This window comes from Protobothrops mucrosquamatus, unplaced genomic scaffold (assembly GCF_001527695.2).
Source record: "Protobothrops mucrosquamatus isolate PMUCROS unplaced genomic scaffold, P.Mucros_1.0 scaffold790, whole genome shotgun sequence".
Classification (NCBI taxonomy): Eukaryota; Metazoa; Chordata; class Lepidosauria; order Squamata; family Viperidae; genus Protobothrops; species Protobothrops mucrosquamatus.
The window spans coordinates 11,491-31,705 of NW_015387057.1; the positions used below are offsets into that span (position 1 = coordinate 11,491).

Here is a 20,215-nt window from a genome sequence, read left to right on the forward strand (position 1 = left end):
CCTCCTCCGCAGCCACTGCCTTCGCCAAGGGAAGGCGCCAGGGCAGCCATGTTGCAGCCGTGCAAGGAAAGCGCGCTTGCCCGCCGGGCCTTGCCCAAGCCCCCTTCCTCGGGGGAACTTTCCGCCTCTTGCAAACGGAGAGGGGGTGCTGCAAAGAGGCCGTGGCGGGCGCCCGAGTTTGCACGGGGTCCTTTCCCCTTTCGTTGCCCCCCAAGCGGCTGGGCGCCAGGAGAGACGACGCGGGTGTTGCAAGCTAGAGAAGGGAGGGGGGCAGGGAAAAGGAGGGGGGCATACAAAGGGGGGGGGCTGGCCTGGGAGCCCCGGGCCATCTTGCCCGTTTGGAGGGGGGGGAAAGCGGGGGGGGGTCAGGAAGCGCTTTTAAGGGCCGCTCGCCTGCGCAGACGGCAAAGAGCGCCGGGCGACGCGCGCGCGAGCGCCTCTCTCGCGCTAAGAGTCCGGCTCCGCCTCTCGCCCGAATCCTACCAATCGGCGTCTTCGCCCAGGTCCGGCCCGAGCTTTCTATTGGCTCAGGCGCGCGTCATTCTCGGCCCGGACTTTCCTCGCGCTTCCCATTCATGCAGTTTGGTTGAGTGTTGGTGTATTTTACTGTTTGCAATAAAGAAGGGGGATTATTTTTATTTTTTTTTTCCAAAAAAGATTCAGGGTTGTTGCGGGGTTTTTTGTTTTTTTTTTGTGCTGCTGCTGCAATTCGCCCGTGCTGTTTTTGTACAGTTTTGCAAAGAAAGAAAAAAAGACTTTTTGTTTTGTTTTTGTTTTGTTTTTTTTTAAAAAAAAATCCAACCGACCAACCAAAATCGGGCCTTTTCTTAAAAAAAAAAAAAGAGCGGGTTTGTTTCGCGCGCGGCGCTTTGATTTTTTTTTTTCTCTCTCTCTCTCTTCTCCCCTCCTTCATCTTTTGCATTTGTTTCGAGGGGAGGGCGACCGCCTTTCCCTCCTCCTCCTCCCCCTTTGCAAAAAAAAAAAAAAATCCGCATCTCGTTTCGGGGTTTGCAACCAACTGTTAAAAGGCTCAACTATGCCCAAAAGAAAGGTAAGCAAACAAACATGGTGGTGGGGGCAACGGAGCGAGGAAGGGGAGACGCGGGAGAAGCCCCTTTTTTTCGCGCGGGGAGGAAGGGGGGCGGGAGAGAAAAGATGGCTTGACTTGCGCGCGCGCGCGCTGGTGCTTGTGTATGTGTGTATGTGCGTGCGTGCGGTTTAGTGGAAGCGGTTTTCCGAGGCGGCTGGCTGTGTCCTGGGCAAGCGGCGCTGGGCCGCCGCGATCGCCACCAGCCGAAAGCTGGGCAGAGTGGAGTTTGGTGGGGGGGGGGGGGAGGTTTGTTTGCCAGACGAAGCCTGCTCGGTGCGTCTCCATGCTGGATTGCAAACAGCCATAGTGCCGCTGCCGACCGCAGGCAGGCAGGCAGGCAGGCAGGCTCGGCTGGCGCCCCACCTCCTCCTCTTCCTCCTCCTTCACCAAATGCAAAAGCCTTGCTGAGCCCCCCCCAGCTGTCTTTGGCCGTCGGAGGGGCGTTTGGACGCGGCTTAAGGGCCGAGGCTTCCCCCGATTGGGGTCTCCGGCTCGCCTGCCATCGCCTTTGTTCTTTTTATTTTTTATTTTTTCTCTTCCCCCCCCCCCCCCTCTGGCCCTTCCTCCTACTTGTCATACCAGATGGTGGTGCAGTGGCGACCCGGAGCCGGCAGGGGGCGCAGAGCTTCGCCATTGCCCGCCGTGGTGGAACTTGGGGGGAGGGGGGGGAGAGAAATGTGGCAAGAGATTTCCCAAGCCCCAAATCGATGCAACTTTAGCAAGGAGGCCTCTCTCTCCCCCCCTCCGCTCTTTCTTTTGCTCCTCTTTTTATTTTATTATTTATTCTTCTGCAAATCCGCTACTTGGGATTTACCCATCGGGGTTCCCGTTTTTTTGCAAGTGCAGCTGCATAAGGAGCGTGGGGGGAGGAGGGGGGAGAAAGCATGCAATAAAAATGGGGGGGGGGGTGTCTCGGTTTGTGCAATTGTAAGGCAGCAAACGAGCCTGCCGGGCAGACTCGCTTCTCGACGTGCCCACCTCCTCGGGGTGGTAGTAGTGATGGTGGAAGCTTAAGCGAGACGCTTTTAAACGCTCCACGCCCTTTGCAGGTCGTTTGCGAACGACCTTGTTCTTTGCAGGTAATTTGGCGGGAATTTTTTTTTTCCTCCGTTTTTTTAAATTTGGGTCGCGGTGACGTCAAGCAACAAAAAAAAACGGACCTGCCCGAGGCATTGTGGGATGTGTAGTCCGGGAGTTTGGAAGAGAGTTTCAAAGCGTGTAAAAAGCTTCCGGACTATTAAAAATTGCAGCTGTTGGCGGAAGAATCTGATCCGTTTCTCTTTTTTTAAAAAAAAAAAAATGGGTCCTACGCTATATTTTATTGGGATTTTTATTTTTGTTTTTTTTTGCAGAAACGTACAGGGAAAGTTAGAAGGCTTGATGTAGAATTGACAAAGGTCCAGAGAGAAATTAATCAGTTCCTACTGAAGTTTTCTTGCACTCCTGTATGTGTAAATCTAGTTGCTCGCTCGGTTAATTCTTTTTATCATTTGCCTCCCCAAATCTGTAGACAGTTTTGATTGATCCCAATAAAGCCTTTCCTCACGTTTTATATTAAAAAATGTCTACTGTCTCCTATTTACTAGACTGTTTATGTTAGTCACATTGGAACAAAAGTAGTTCATATTGTGCTTGTTTCTTTTTTAAACTAGGCTGCAGCTGAAGGTGAAATAAAGGAGGAGGTAAGTTTCTTTTCATACACACACACACACATATTCAGTTGTCAAGATGAAGTGAGTCTTCAAAGGAGTTGGAAAAGCTGAGCTGAACATGCTGACATGCAATGCGAGCATGTGGTAGGATTTTAAATCTACATGGCAAGGATATGTTGGAAGATTGACTTTGCCAAGAATTTGCAAACTGATCAGTGCACACACAATTTATATGCGGAGTGGCATGCAGAATTCTTCATGCAATAAAAAAAATCTGTGCAGTTGGACTTGCTTAAAAGAGAAAAACACTTAGTAAGAATGTTGTCCCCCTCCACCCATTTCCTTCATAGTATTGTCATGCTATCAGCCACAATTGGCTGCATTCAGTACATTAATCTTTGAGCCACAGATTGTAAACCACAATGTGGCTTAGGATTCTGCCTCAGTTTAATTGTTACCAAGAAACCAGTCTTTCTGCTTGGAGAATGTGCTGCAGCCAACCTCAAGCCAATATGGGTTCCGTTCCTCTTTTTTTTTTTTCATCTCTGGGTCTGGAGACGAGAGACTTCTACTTTTCAATTTAAACGGTCATTTCCCCGATGTCAAAACTATCTAGGTTGTTTAAGCTGTGATTAGTGTGAGAAAGGGCCAGGATGACGTTAGACTTTGGGATCAGATCATTTTTCAATCCAGATTTCAGTGTCACACAGAGCTACAGTTGGTCAAAAGCTAAAATAAACTCCACGTAAGTATTGGAGAATGGAGATACAACGGAACCCAGGAAATGGTTAGTTCTGTTCTTGTTTGTCTTCAGATCACTTTGGATTCCTGGCAACTACACAGAACACTCCCTGCAGTTTTCTTGGCAACAGTTTGGAAAGTGGTTGGCCCTTGCCTTCCCACTGTTAAGATTCTAACAATGTTGGCTTTGGCCTAAAGCGGGACTAGAACTCATGGTGTCTTGGTGCTTTCATTATTGCACCAAAGTGGCTCATTCTTACATTTCTGTCCAGCAAAATGTGCTTAATTGGGCAGATAACAAATACTGTCGTCCATCAGTATTGTTTTTGGTTTTTTTACCCACAATAAAGCAAACATTTTGGAAAATTGCTAACCACACTAAGTTCTACATCCTGATAAGTAGTCAGCAGATAAGCAAGAATATCCCAGTTCGGTTTTAAGACAATCCTAGTTTAACTGACCCTAGAGTTTACTGTATTAATAAAAAGGTCAGAAGAGAGTATGTAGACATGATGCTGGTTTTGGTTCCAGTCAGCTATGGTTTTATTGTGCTGTAAGAGTTACAAACCAGCCCACAGTCTTGACATTCCTTCAATATTACATTTCACTTTTGCAAAACTATCCGGTGCATATTTATTTGGAAGAAAACCTTAATGAATGTAATGGGATTTTTGCGTTAAATTGAGTCAGTGTGATTGCCTAAGGTATGTTTTGAATTTCTGTGAATTCTATTTTTAAGAAAACTGATTTTTGGTTTTAGTAATTTGTTTTTGTCTTCGGCAGCCAAAGAGACGATCGGCTAGACTATCTGCTGTGAGTACATGCCTCTTTAAAAAGAAAATCCATATTACATTAAAGCTGTTACAATCAATAGATCTTTCAAAGTATCGTTCAAGTGGTCTCCTGTGAATTATTTACAAGTCTAAATATAATATTTATTCTAAACAGATGACACTATTGCTTTACCATGAGCTAAAGGCTTCAGTATTTTCCAAACTTGCCAGCTTCTAAATCGGGGTCTTCAAACTTGGCCCTTTTATGACTTGTGGATTTGTGGACTTCAACTCCCAGAATTCCTCAGCCAGCAGGGCGGGCTGAGGAATTCTGGAAGTTGAAGTCCACAAGTCATAAAAGGGCCAAGTTTGAAGACCCCTGTTCCAAATAGATGGACTTCATATCTCCCAGAATTCTGAGCCAGCTAAGAATTCTGGGAATTGAAGTCCATAGAACTTGAAGTTGCCATGGTTAAGAAATACTGATCTATATCCTTGTTCTTTATGTAATCATACATGTGTATTTTACTTCACCAATTATAATGGGGAAATTATTGTTGCAGTGATTATAGCTACCCATCTCAAATACCATCTTGGTAGCTTACAACACCTAAAAGCAATATTTTTTTTAAAAAAAAAATCAGATCCAAAATAGAAATCATGCCCCCAAATAACCTATGCACTGGAATAAACGTTCCCAGAGTCATTGGCGGTTTATCAAATACATCTGTCGCTTGATTTTAAGGCTACACCTTTGTGATTCTAAGGCCCAGAAACTTCAGACATTTTAAAAGGGACCGGAGAGGTTTGAGATTGTTACAGCAAGTTGAACAAACAGGAATGCTGTGTTTATTTTACAGCATATCTATGTGCTTTTCTTGCAGAAGCCTGCTCCACCCAAACCAGAGCCAAAGCCGAAAAAGGCAGCACCGAAGGTAAATAAATGACATGCTTGTGTGTCCGGAATGCCTCAATTTAGAATGCCTCAATGTTAGAATAGACATAAAGAAAGTTGCTTTTTCTTTTGTTTGCGCGTGTATGGATGACATGATATAGATCAGAGGTCCCCAACCTGTTGGGCACCAGGGACCGGTTCCGTGGAGAGAGGTTTTTCCGCGGACCGGAGGGGGCGTGGTTTCGTGTACTGCCTGCATCCCGCGGATGGGGCTTTGCTTGTTTGCACAGACCAGTTTCTGGCATGCCGTGGTACTGGTCCACGGACTGGGGGTTGGGGACTCCTGATATAGATGATGATGATGATAACGACAAAATATAACATTTACTTTTACTAAGGGGGAAATATATTTGGAGAGGTTGGATTAGTCGCTTTTGATTATATGGGTGTGAGATTCCAGTCTTATTTAGTCCATTGCTTACTTTGAGAGCATGGTTTTAATTGTATGGCCAAGGAACTGAGTAGCTAAGATGTATCTAAAAAGGGGGGGGGAAAGGGATGAGCAACTGTGTTGTTCTCTTAGGTGTGCAGATTTGAAAGAGGGTAAGCGAACCCTGGAGTTTTTAATGAAAATTCCTTCCCCTGAGAATCTTTGCTGTCCACCATGACAGATGGTTTTAGAAGGGGAACGCATCCCTAGTAACCCAAAATATGGTGCCAAGGCTGTTTGAGTCTGGGATAGGCTTGGCATCTTAAAACGATAAGCAAGGCAGTCGTTTTCCAGACTGTTTATCTGTGGGAGCCAAATAAAAACTCTGCTCTGATCAGATTGTATCTGAAGATGACAGATTGTCATTCACATAAGCCATGGAAAAGAAGACATCAAGTAAAATGGAGGTAATTGAATGACACTTAGTGGTTAAACTGCAGAACTTCATTGATAGAGGAGGGGAAGGACAGTTTTAATTCACTATCTTTAAAGGTTACTGCTAGCTTGACTGGGTTACTTTCAATTTAGCTTAGAGCAGGGGTCTTCAAACTTGGCCCTTTTATGACTTGTGGACTTCAACTCCCAGAATTCCTCAGCCAGGCACGCTGGCTGAGGAATTCTGGGAGTTGAAGTCCACGGGTCATAAAAGGCTTAGAGTTACTGCGAGAGGAGAACAAGGAACCTATATTGAAAAAAAAAAGACTAGGAGTGACATGATAGCAGTGTTCCAATATCTAAGGGGCTGTCACAAAGAAGAGGGGGTCAATCTATTTTCCAAAGCACCTGAAGGCAAGACAAGAAGAAATGGATGGAGACTAACTAAGGAGCGATCCAACCTAGAACTAAGAAATTCCCTGACAGTGAGAAGAATTGTTCAGTGGAACGATTTGCCTCCATAAGTTGTAGGTGCCCCAACACTGGATGTTTTCAGGAAGAGATTGGACAATCATTTGTCTGAAATGGCATAGGATCTCCTGCTTGAGCAGGGTTTCACCAGAACACCTCCAAGGTACCTTCCAACTCTGTTATTCAGTTATAATCATGATTTTCCTGTGAATTTGTTAAAGGGAGGAGAAAACCGTATGGAAATGTAACTAAGAAGGGCACTTGATTTTAGCCCTGTGCTATATTGACTGGATTTTGTATGACTTCGAGCTTGGCCAGAGCTTCAGTGAAAGGGCTGGATTGTAAATAAAAGTTTGAAAATTTTACTTTAATGAATCTGGTGGTGGTGGTGGTGGTGATGAAACTGAGAGAAAGTTACATCAAGATTCCAGCTTAGGCATAATAGGAGGAAACTACGAGAAAGATTGTGTATATTTAATTTTACATGTATTAACTGCAGCAAGAATTGTATTTGCCCAATATTGGACAAATGAAAACTTACCAATGGAAGAAGAACTAATGAAGAAAATTTTAGATTGTGCAGAAATGGACAGATTGACATTAAAGATAAAAGAGAAAGCAGACTCAGTGTACTTTAGAACATGGGACAATTTTTACCAATGGCTAGAAAAGCCAGTTAGAGAGAAAGGAACATGATGTGTACTATGTAACATTGAATATATACTAGTAAGAAGACTATTGAGCGATTAACTAACATACTGATTATGATAATATAGAAATTAACTCTTACTGTTTTTTAAATACATGAACCCAGACAATATGCTGTTTGCTAAATATTAAGAATGTTACTTTAAAAACCACCAACCTTAACCCTAACCCTACAAAAATTAATAAAATATATACAAAAAAAGAGATCCTAGCTAATTCATAGAAAATAAATTTAGTCTTGCAGTTGGCATGTTCCCTCCTTAGGTTTATATGTGTACATTATTACTTGCAACGTGCAATGTATCCTGGAAACTCAGCTTTGACAATGTTTCCAAATGGCCATTCTTCACAGGTTACAATGTACAATGGAAATGAGTTAAAGTCAGGCCAGGCATTACCTCAACATTTTATCTATTTTGTTTTGTATTGGGCTAGCTAAGAAAAATAAATAAGCCTTTCTTTATCCAATCAAAAAGATATATTCAGAGAAAGAAGCAGGGAATCCTGGCACAGAAAACTTCTATACAATTTGGATGCATTTTGTTTTTATCAGCCTTTTTAATTGCATTAACAATTCCCCCTGCGTGGCATCCAAATATGATAATCGTGCTGAAAGCACAGATAAAAGATTTCTTCAATCAGTAGTATGCACTTCATTATTTGAGATGGTGATTTTTCAGTAGTATCCATACCTCTCAGGATGAGATTGCCAATACCCTTTTTTTAAAGAAAAAAAATATTAAAGATAATACGCATCCTGAAAAGGTTATAAATACAAGGATTTGTCAAAAAAAAGGTTACTTTTTCATCAGTAGTAACTGTGAACGGTTGCTAAATGAGGCACTCGCTAAACAAGGACTAACTGTATTGCTTTACCCTCAACAAATAAAGATACTCATCTTATATTTGAGTGCCAGATTTAGGCAGTGGTGTTTTGAGGCTGGCCACGGAAAAAGGAATGGTGACCAAGTGAGACTTTATTCTCTATGTGTGCGTGTGATTCCCTCTAACAGAAAGAAAAAGGAGGGAATGATAAGAAAGAAGACAAAAAAGTAACAACAAAAGGGAAAAAGGGAGCCAAAGGGAAAGATGAAACTAAACAAGAAGATGCTAAAGAAGAAAACCACTCTGAGAATGGAGATACCAAAACTAACGAGGTACGATATATCCCACCGTCCCGAGAATCTTTTCCAAATACATAGGGCAGGGGTCCTCAAACTTGGCCACTTTTAAGACTTGTGGACTTCAACTCCCAGAAGTCCCCAGCCAGCCATGGCTGGCTGGCTGGGGAATTCTGGGAGTTGAAGTCCACAAGTCTTAAAAGTGGCCAAGTGTGAGGACCCCTGACATAGGGAATCGGGAAACTCCACTCAACGGTTTCTGCTTTGTATCCAATCCTTATATACATAGTCCTTGACTTAACAACCACAATTGAGACTAGAATTTCCATTGCTAAAACAAGACCGTTGCTAAGTGAGCCATGCTCAAATTTTACGACCTTTTCGATATGGTTGTTAAGCAGATCACTGCAGTGAACCACGCAGTGGTTAAGGAAACCTGGCGTTTAACTTTTACATCTCGTTTTTAGCTTAGCTTCTCCCTAAAACAAGCATGGAGGGGGCTGGCACACACACACACACACACACACACAGAGAGAGAGAGAGAGAGAGAGAGAGAGAGAGAGAGAGAGATAATAGTTATTTAGGAGAAGCAGTTCAGGAGAAAGGAAAGGCCTACACCGCAGGGAAAAATGAGTCTCCAGGGCCAGAAACCGGGCCATTTTAGTTCATTTATTTGTCTGTTTTCTTTTTTTTCCTCAACCAACATGCAGATATTTCTCTCTCTCTCTTTCTCTCTCTGTTCTTCTGTGTAGCACATTATTTGTTTTTTTATTTTACCCAAACTGCCAGCAATATTATGTAGATATGCAGGTTCCTATTGGGCACAGTGTGTTTTTAAAAGGGGTGTCTTTTTTCTTTAAATTCAGCAGCTGCCTTCTGTGTATACGGGAGAGGGTAGCCTAGCCACACACGGAAGCTGTACCATCCCGTGCTTTCAGACGGCTTCCTTACAGACCGATGGGCACTGTGCCATAGGAGTTCAGAGTTAGGAAAAAAAATATGGTTGGGCGCTAGAGTTAGCAAATGAGCCAAAGCTGGGAGTCTGCTGTTGTGTGCAAGAATGGAAGTTGGTAAACTGTGCAGAATTCATGGTTTATGGGACTGAGCTACGGTTACGCCCAGCATCCTCTGCAATGGATTCTCTTCCTAGCCTAATTCAATTTCTGTTTCTCTCCAATACTAACAGGCACCAGCTGCTGAAGTATCTGATGACAAGGAAGCCAAGTCCGAGTAACAGATTTAGCCCTCTTCATTTCCATCATTTGGTATTCGTACCTCCATACTGTATTGTTAAGAGAGGAATATTTTTATCAACTATTTTATAAATGCAGGTTTTTTTAGCATGAATTTAATCATGGAACATCTTCATCTCGGTTACTTGGACTTCAAAACCAACCAACCAACGACAACAACAACAAAAAAAATTTATTGTTTTTAAAATTTTGTGATTGTCATAGTTTGTATGGTACCCAGAAAGAATCAGTGGTGGTAGCTATTGACTTCTATCAGTATATAATCCCTTTGTGTGTCAGTCATACGGAATTCAGATTTTAATTTTACCCTTGTTACATGTTGTATGGTTTCTTAACGTGGGGAGGTCTAAAAAAAAAAAAAAATACACACACAAAAACCACAATTGCGTCAGACATTCCGGTGGTTCTGTGACTTGCTTTTATAAAGAAGGTGAGATATTTTCATGAAAAATCTTAAGAAGCTGGAAACTTGTTGTATCCCAAATGTAGTTTTATTTTGTCACATTTTGGAGAATAATATTAAAATATGTAATCATGTTTTTAAATGAAATACAAAAAAAAAACTTTTAAAAAAGAGAAGGGCAGGTTTGACTGAATATACCCACTGTTAGGAATTTTGCTGGATTTATCTTAATAAAATGTCTCCTCAAAAGATGCATGATTTTGGGCTGCGTTATGTTATAGATATATTTTCTGCCTTTGAGGTTCTCTTCCGGTCCCTTGTGCAGGAAAGCCAATATGGGATTACATTTAATGTTATTTGATCTTTGGTTCTGCGTTTTCTTTAAAAAGAAGATGATCACGTGAAGTATGAATACCACTTTACAAGGCCTTGGTAAGGCCACACTTGGAATACTGCATCCAGTTTTGGTCACCACAATGTAAAAAAGATGTTGAGACTCTAGAAAGTGCAGAGAAGAGCAACAAAGATGATTAGGGGACTGGAGGCTAAAGCATATAAGGAACGGCTGCTGGAATTGGGTATGTCTAGTTTAACGATGAGAAGGACGAGGGGGGACATGATAGCAGTGTTCCAATATCAGGGGCTGCCACAAAGAAGAGGGAGTCAAGCTATTCTCCAAGGCGCCTGAAGGCAGGACGAGAAGCAATGGGTGGAAACTGATCAAGGAAAGAAGCAACCTAGAACTAAGGAGAAACTTCCTGACAGTCAGAACAATTAACCAGTGGAACAACCTGCCTCCAGAAGCAGTGAATGCTCCAACACTGGAAGTTTTTAAGAAGAGATTGGACAGCCGCTTGTCCGAAATGGTATGTAGGGTCTCCTGCCTGAGCAGGGGGTTGGACTAGATGACTTCCAAAATCCCAACTTTATTATTATTATAAGGGGCCCAAATTGTGTTTAATATCTTGGCAAAACATGGTTTCCCAGCTACCCTGCTCTGAGCCTGGCTATTCATTTGCTCCATCACTATCACAGATCTGAATTTCGGTACAAGCTATTGTCAACCAGTAGCATTTTCCTGTAAACTGAGGAGCAGGAGAGAAAGAAGAGATTGCAGTATATATATGCGGAGAAGCCCTCACAATTCTTGGTTCAATGGTTTGAAATGGCTGTGGGTGTTCTAGTAATTGCTCTTGTATGGGGCGGAGGGAGTTGATAGCTCGTTCACAAAAATAGTTGCCGTGATGATTTCGGCATTCACAAAAAATATGGCGATACTAAAAGGCAATCTTTGAGACTCCTGGTGATGCAGTGGTTAGAATGCAGTATTGCAGGCAAAGTGCCCGCAGCCTGGAGTTCAATCCTGACAGGCTTGAAGTTGACTCAGCCTTCCACCCTTTACAGCAGGGGTAGTCAACCTTGGCTCTTTTATGACTCGTGGACTTCAACTCCCAGCATAGCTGGCTCAGGAATTCTGGGAGTTGAAGTCCACGAGTCATAAAAGAGCCAAGGTTGACTACCCCTGCTTTACAGATTGGTAAAATGAGGGCCCAGGTTGTTGGGGGCAATAGGCTGACTCTAAACCACTCAGAGAGGGCTGTAAAGCACTGGGGAGGGGTAAGTCTAAGCACTATTGCTATCAGGAGGCAGTCTTGTAGGGAAAGTCAGTGTCAGGCCTTGTTTTGAAGGTTAAAAAGAGCTTTAACAGGTGAGCTGTGGAACCTGGTGGTCTCTAAGGAAGCCACCATCAGGCAGCTTTGTATCCTCCAGACGGAAATCATTCATTTTTATTTGGAAAGGATTATCTGCAAGTTAAGTGAGGAAGCCTAAGGAATCCACAACAGTATATTTGTAAAAGTACAATGAAAGCCAAGATTTTAAATTCGTGCTTCTCAATCTTGGTAACTTCAAGATGTGGACCTCAGTTCTCGGAATTCCTCAAGTAATTCCCTCAGCTGGGAATTCTGGAACTTGAAGTCCACATTTCTTCAAGTTACCAAGATTGAGAAACACTATCTTAAATAAATGTAGGCAAGAGTTTTATGGGCAGGCCTATAGATCATTCTGAACACTGAATTCTGAAAAAGAATAAAAAGATCTATACAAACTGTGTTTCAGCCACTCAAGATCTCTACTCTTCCAGTCTTGTTTCCTGTCTTGCTATTCAAACACAATTTCAAAGTTCATAAGAAAGTTGCTTTGTTTTCTTAACAGTTTCAAATATTTGGTTGATTATAGATTTAAACCAGAAACGCATATGCTTGCTTGACAGTGTCTATAATAAATAACAGTTGGCTGGATCAGCATGTCACAGAAAGCCAAAATCAAATTCATCTTAACATGATACAGTAAGGCTGTGCCATTCTTAAGGTGACCCACTAAACATACTACATTTAGATCTACTGATTTTGGTCTAAATGCAAACATTGTATCATTACTATTGCAAATATTTAAAATCCAGCTCATAATTCCAGATAGCCACTATATTGCGCTTTCCAGCACATTATTTGAAATCTTGGGATTTCCAGGTCATTCTGACACGCACTAAAATGATGTAAAAACTTTACTCACGGCTACCCGACAACAGTTGTAATGAATACAGGAAAAAGGAAAACAGAATGTTTATATGGCAAATAGAACAGGTTAATTTTAGCTATGGCTGGTTTTCTTGTATTATATGTCTCACTGATGCTACACCTATAGCTGATCAAACTAATGGCCTTTAAGAATATTCATAAATGCTTTAAACACTTTTTAAAAAGATGTGTAGCAAATCATTTTACAAAGCAGAGGGAATGGGACAGTGAAAAACTCAAACTAGCAAAAAGCTCAGTGGCTACAAAGCTGGAGGTGATAAGAACTGGAATTCATAGTCAATTGTGACCTATAAAGACACTTTGAATAATGAAGGAAAATTAAAACACAGACAAGAATTAGAAGAACAGAGTATTGACCCACCATGGTGGCCATCTCTGCAAATCCAAACGAGATACAAAAAAAAGATGTTAAAACATCTGGATTTTATACAGAACACAGAATTTGGCCAGATACTACTGACATCAGATGAAAAATTGATTAAGAAACTTTATAAATATATGTTAAGTTTAAAGATGGAAGAGGAACAAGTTAAAGAAACAATGATAACACGGGCAAAGAATTTTGGACATAACAGAACTAGAATTCAACACATCTAAAAGACAGTTGATAAAAGCTGATTTCCAAGATGGGCCCTCCCTGGCATCAACAGCCCTGCGAATGAACATATAGGATGAGCAACCCATTAGATCAGTGGCATGCATAAAATAGCATGCTATGCTTAAGCATGCGCTTACCTCTCTTTTTTTTAAACGCTAAATGATCAGATTTATTCAGAACATTCCTGCCATCTGTTTCTGAGTGGGCAGCAGCTGCCTCTAAAAAAGCAATAGATAATCTACCCCTCCCCTTCCCCCCAACACCAGCGTTTTCGATGGCCATAAGACTTACCATTTTGAATGCTGCTGAATAAATGACAAGCGGGGCAGATTTTTTTTTAAAAAAAGGATATTGATAAACGCTATTGCTTGCGACGGCCAACTTTTTAAATTCGGAAAATTATAATGTTTGGAACAATTTAGACTCTGCGTTAAGAGCAGATGTTTGCGTATTTTGGGTCCGTCTACTTCATAACAAAACCACTTTTTTTTTCCAATTTGCATGGCACTCCTTGGTGTTATTGTGCTTATGTACTGCCAATGCTCTGCCTGCAAATCGCTGTTAATTTTTCACTTTTTCCTTTGGCTGCTTCATTATGTAATCATACGAATGTGTATTCAATAGGAGGCCCTCTTAGGCTTCTAATGAATGGGGTGTAGTATAGCAGCCATTACTCTATGTTATTCAACAATCTACTATAACGGAGCATCGGGCAGTGTGAATAAAAAAATGGTGACAGTGATTTCTCTGCTCAGCCCTCCAGAGTCACTTATAGGGCATAACAATTTAATAAATAAAAAATAAATATCGTGTTTTTCCAAAGCTGTTATCTGTTGATGAAGATTTTGAAGCCCCTGTGCGGTAAGACACTTGCTTCAAGATCAAATACCCAGGAAATAAGTTATTCAGTGCCATTAAGGAGGCAATCAGAAATGAGGAGGTGATAAACCACCTGGGAAAGGCAAGGGAAATCATCAAAACAATTAAAAAAAACGAAAATTAGAATATTTCGGACATGTGATGCGACACCCAGAAAAATACAGCATGCTCCATTTAATCCTCCAGGGAAAGATGGAAGGCCAACGAGGTCCAGGCAGAAGAAGAACATTGTGGCTTCAAAATCTAAGGGATTGGTTTGGACAAAACTCAGCAGCACTTTTTCGTGCGGCTGCTGATAAAAACAGGATCGCCAACATGATCGCCAACGTCCGATAACGGATATGGCACAAGAAGAAGGAGGCAATGGGGCAGGGTAGGTACTGGGTTTCACTGGTCCTCCTGACTTCTCTTAGATATATGGTATGGGCAGGCTGGGAAAAGTTGAGCCAGAAGCTCATAATTTGTCTCAGGGCTTGATGTTCTCTCCTATTTTGTTTGAACGTCTACTTGAAGACATCTACAGGTAGTTCTTAACTTACAACCACAACCGAGCCCAAAATTTCTGTTGTTAACTGAGACATTTGTTAAGCGGGTTTTGCCCCTTTTTACGACTATCACAGTTGTTAAGTGAATCACTGCAGCTGATAAGTTAGCAACTTGGTTGTTAAGTGAATCTGGCTCCCCCATTGACATTGCTTGTCAGAAAGTCGCAAAAGGGAATCACGTGACCCGAGGACCTTGCAACGGTCATAAGTGATGAACCAGTTCCCAAGCGTCTGAATTTTGATCACATGATCACGGGGTTGCTGCGAAGGCTGTAACTGTTAAAAAACGATCATAAGTCACTTTGTTAAGTGAGTTTTGTCTCGTTTTATGACTTTTCTTGCCACAGTTGTGAAGTGAATCACTGCAGTTGTTAAGTTAGCAACACGGCTGTTAAGTAAATCTGGCTTCCCCCATTGACTTTGCTTGTCAGAAGGTCACAAAAGCGGATCACGTGACCAAGGGACACTGCAATCATCTTAAGTATGAGTCAGTTGCCAAGCGTCTGAATTTTGATCACGTGACCAACGGGGCTGCTGCAACGATCGTGTCAAAAACAGTCATCCTTCAGTTTTTTTTTCCAGTGCCGTTGTAACTTTGAATGATCACTAAATGAACCGTTGTAAGTCAAGGACTACCTGTTATGTAGAAGTCCTACAGAACCGAAGCTCTTTCGTAGCCCACTGCTTGAAAATAGCACAGTATGCCTTGGGTTGAAGATGTAATTTATAAGCCCGAGGAACTGATTTGTTCATTATTCTTTTATCCTGCTACTCTTTAAGCAACTGCCTTGTTTCAAGAGGCAAAGCATAAAAATAAAGCCCAAGCCCTTTGTAGATATAATGATACTTCATACTTGTCTCATGCTATTCAGTAACAGACTACTATTCTCCTTAATCAATATATTATTGAGTAGGGAAGATTGTAAGCATTGCTAATTATACAGCCATAGTAACTTCTTTATTTAGCTTTTGATTAACCGTTGCCTATAAAGTTAAGAAAAAGGCTTTGGTTTTAAAGGTTAAACAATAGGCAATATATTTAAGAAGCATCTTTGCATTTGAAAAGGCAGATTAAACGACGAGAGTTCAATTTTCTTTATTTATCAGCTGCCATAACTCAGAGAAAGGCTAAAATATAATAAGGCAGCGGGTGGATTGATTATTTAGTTTTGGTTTGATTTATAAATATGCAATTTCTTCTTGAGGAAGAAAAAAATACTACACGTGGAAGTTAAAGAGGAGTAAAAAATGAATCTGGCCTGTGTTCAAATATCCCCATCTTTCTTGAATGACAGAGCAATGTTTTAAAAGATACTGCAGATAGAAGGCTGTTTCTATGATTTCTATGGAATAGGAAAATCTTAATATATAAACCTGTTAAAAAGTCCTTGCATAAGCTTCTAATTTCCCATCACTAATCTTCAAAACAATCAGGCATATTTATATCAGTCCAGCATGTGACTGACTGAATAAGAAACATACTTAGAAATATATTAAACTGAGTCATCTACGAAGTACACCAAGAGCATGGGATTCACTGAAGATTTCACAAATGTGAAGTAGCAAGACTAGGACCCCATAAGCAATACAGTATGTACAATTTCAAGCAACAGATTATACAGTAATCATGAAAAAACATCCATTCCTTATGAATATTTTTCCAGTGGGTTTAAAATACTGGCTCAGCACTTGTTCTGAAGTACAAAATATCCCCAAAGAAATCAAGAGTAATCCCGCCGTAATCTTCTCCTGAATAAAGAAAAATAGGATGTTGAGAATATCAGGAATCCTTTTTCCTAATGTTCTGTTTTCTGTGCAGAGAGGAGAAAATTTTCAAACATTATATGCACACGTTAATAGTACCTTTTGTCATACAGGGGTATAACAAGGGTAAAAAAATATTTGGAATTTGCTGATCACGAAAAGTAGTTTTGGTCACTTATTTCTTGTGTGATTTAACTTACTATTTAATAGGAAAAAAGCTCCAGAACAGTAAAAAGCAAACTGCCAGCAAACTTACCTATTTAAAAGAGATAGCATAAAAGGAAGAATATTGGAGAAGGAAGAGAAAAACAGCCGATGGTGCATAGTGTATAACAAACTGAGATGGAAATCACTTAAGAAGGCAAAGAGCCACAGATACTAGCTAAATTTCTATTGGTCCTTCTGTTTTTAGCTCCCCTTCTGCTGAACTTCATCTAACTAGGCATATGGGTGTATGCTCGCTTTCCAGTCTGTGTTGACTCCTGATGGCTGCCTGGACTAGCTCCTGCAGTTTTATGGCAAGATTTTGTTAGTGGTTTGTCCTTGCCTGATTCTTAGGGCTGAGAAACGGGAACAGGCTTCAGGCCCAAAGTGGGACTAGAACTCACAGTTTCCTGAGTCTACATCAAACTGGAACTCGCTAGTCATTATTACACAGATTTAAAAATACTGGAACTTAGACTTATACACATCCTGAATTCAAAATGGATCTATCTCTAACTACCCACATGAAATGAAATATTTTAGGTGCAAAAGTGCAGAATAGGACAGGGCTTTTCAACCAGTGGTACGGGTACCACCTGTGGTACATTGGCACCTGGCAGGTGGTATGCGACCATCCTAGAAAAGTGGTAGCGGGGGAGGGGAATGAGCTGAACCGGTGGCAGCACCGCACAAGCCTGAGCGAGAGACGGCTGGAGCTGCAGGGCTCAGTGGAAGCGCCAGGATCAGTGCCAGGCTCCAGCTGGAGCTCGGCACTGATCCTGGCACTTCTGCTGAGCCCAGAAGAAGCGCCGATCAGCTGGAATGTTGCAGCATCTCCAGGGTCTTGTGATTTACATTCAGATGCTTGGCAACTGATTCATATTTATGACGGTCACAGTGTCCCAGAGTCATGTGAAGTGACCAAAACCTGCTGCAACCACCCAGCAGACGGGGGGAATAAAAACCAAACACCCCCCAGTCCACCCCCGCTGCCAATCCTCAACAGAAATGCTCACAACAATGAAAACCTTGGACAGGAGGAAGAGCGCCGCCGCCGGGCGGGCAGGCAGGTGTCTTGCTTGGCTGTGGCTTGGGGGCACTTTTTTCAGTGCCATTGTAACTTCGAACAGTCACTAAGCGAACTGTTGTAGGTCGAGGACTACCTGTACTTTATCACTTTTTTCCTTTTTTTTTTTTTTGGTCATCAAGTTTTTGACACCTTGCTAGGCGACTGGTGGTACTCGGATGTTGCCGTATCCTAAAAGTGGTACAATGGATGAAAAGGTTGAAAAGCCCTGGAATAGGAAATATTCTTATACATGCAATGGAAAGGTTGAAGGCCCAGTATTGGGGGTTTGATGCTTCAACACATCCATTCCTCCCATCTGAAGGAAAAATTAAAAAAGGTCTAGCAAGTTGCAGAAACAGAATTTGAATATCTTTGTTTTCATTTCAAGCCTACAAGCTTGAATTCAACGGCTCTGTCTCTTCTACCAGAATCCTTACAGGCTTCTTCAAATATTGCTGGGATTTAGGATCTCAGGTTTTTATTCATTACAGCTTTGGCTGACAAAGAAGCTCTTACATCACCCATTTGGAAGAGAAAGCTTCTGCAGCTGCTTGCATGATAAAATGGGGAGCTGAGTTAGTACCATTATGATTTTAAAATAAAACATTGTTTTGTTCCTTCCGCGCAATTTTCTTTTTAAATTGCGAGCTTCTGGAAAAGGGTAAGGAGAAGAAGCAGAATGGAAGCAGTTTTAGGTTTGTATTTTTTTTTTCCTGGGGGAAGGAAATAGCTCTATTACCTTGCCTATATTCTAGTTATTAGAGTAAAGCCGGGGGGGGGGAGCAAAATGCGCTGTCACAGTAATGGCAGATGGCATTTTAAAAGGGGGGGGAGAAGTGGATGGGTCAGACTCAAAAAACCCCAAAAAACATTTGTTCCATTTCTGACCTCAGATCGTGCCATGGTCCTAATTAGTCCAAAAACAGTACACAATTAAACTGACGGTAAGGAACATGAATGCATTTCTCCCAACAGCTAATGCAGAGGGAGCCACAATTTATTTATCTGTTTGAGGATAACTGGCCTGGCATATACTGCCTCTCTTATTTGAGGCTTTCAGTTTCTACGTACATGATTTTTGCATGTCTGGAGAAGTGTTTATTCCCAGTCTTTCAGATAGCTACGGCAGGTTGACGTACGCTGTCATTTTAAGTCATATAATCAAGAGCTTCAGCATTCGTAGGGGAACAGCAAGCAGCGCTACATTTTGGCATCTAAAAATGTTACTGGATCAGAACAGAAAAACAAGAGGCATAGTTTAATCAGAAAAATGCCGTGTGCACACAGGAACAAAACGGATTTCTGAGGAGGATCTGAATTCCAAACTTGGGAAGTTAAAGGTTTACTTGATCCACCATTGTCACCATTCAATCAAGAGGGCTGTGTTCATTTTACATGAACAGAAAACGATTTTAAAATGAATCAGAAGTGCAGTCATAAACCTGAAGAAGAAGAAGACTGTAGAGTTTGTAAAAATTAAAAAGGAAAAAAAAAAGGGGGGGGAGCTGCAATTTTGAAGAGATTGCATCGCACAAGGAACAATGGGACACGCATGCTGTAAGGTACAATCAAGACCTTCATATGGAATGGAATGTTGTAAGATTCACATAAGTGAAGCATGCTATCCTACAAGAGAGAGAGAAAAGAAAAGCGTGGTGTAGAATGGAGATATACAAAACCACGTGCTGATATTACTCCTAGATCAAAGGTTTGAAATAAAAGCAATGTCCGTGCACGGTTTTGTATATCAATATCAAATACTGAAAGAAAAACGAAACAGTCCATGTACAATTCAATCAAAAATTTAGCACCATCTAAGAAGATCCCAAGACCCCAAAAAGTGCTTTTACATAGGCTGCAGTTTGCATACTTCAGGGAAGCAGTCACCAAAACAGTCCATTCTAGAATTTCCATGCAAAATATCTCTTATGGGTCAAAAAAGGGAAGTGGGGGCTTCCTCCATAGGCTAAGTCCAGAACAGACTTGGGGAAGGAGAATACAATCCTCCAAGGAATTATTTAGGTCACAACTAGCCCTTTAAATTATGCCCAGGAACAGCAAGGTGTTCAGTGAAGTTGTGATAAGACCATTGATAGAATCTTCCTGTAATTGGCTCCAGTTAGAACAATGGAACTTTCTAACTTTTCAAAGGTAGAATCATTTAAGTACAGTTTCACTCTCAGAAATGGATTTTAACATCTGACATCTCTAGAAACAAGAATTTAAGTAGTTACACCCAGTGCTTTTTTTCTAAAAAAAAAAAAAAAAAAAAAAGGTGCGGGAACTCACACACGTCTTACAACCCGCCTTGCCTACCCTACAAGGTTCCATCACAAAAAGGTGCCGGAACTCCGTTCTGGGCGTTCTATGAGAAAAAAAGCCCTGGTTACACCAGTTATATTTCAGCATTATGCCACAAAAAGCCACAACAATAAGCCCTAATAAATCACCTATCGAAAGTGGTTTTTTATTTTTGAAAAGGCAACTGGAGTGATTTTTTTTTTGAGGAAGAAATCTTTTCGCTTCCTAACATCCTATTCATCAGTGTACAACTGATGGAGCTTCAGGATAAGAAGCAAAACATCTT

The 20,215-nt window shown here is 41.4% G+C and overlaps 1 protein-coding gene across 1 annotated transcript; it reads left to right on the forward strand.

The window, feature by feature from the left end:
• Window positions 1-840: 840 nt before the first annotated feature.
• On the forward strand, window positions 841-10,223 carry LOC107289952 (non-histone chromosomal protein HMG-14A). Its single transcript, XM_015818782.1, has 6 exons — window positions 841-1,051; window positions 2,743-2,772; window positions 4,267-4,296; window positions 5,141-5,191; window positions 8,209-8,352; window positions 9,503-10,223. The coding sequence occupies exons 1-6, from the start codon at window positions 1,037-1,039 to the stop codon at window positions 9,548-9,550; spliced, it is 318 nt and encodes a 105-aa protein (XP_015674268.1). The 5' UTR covers window positions 841-1,036; the 3' UTR covers window positions 9,551-10,223.
• Window positions 10,224-20,215: the final 9,992 nt, after the last annotated feature.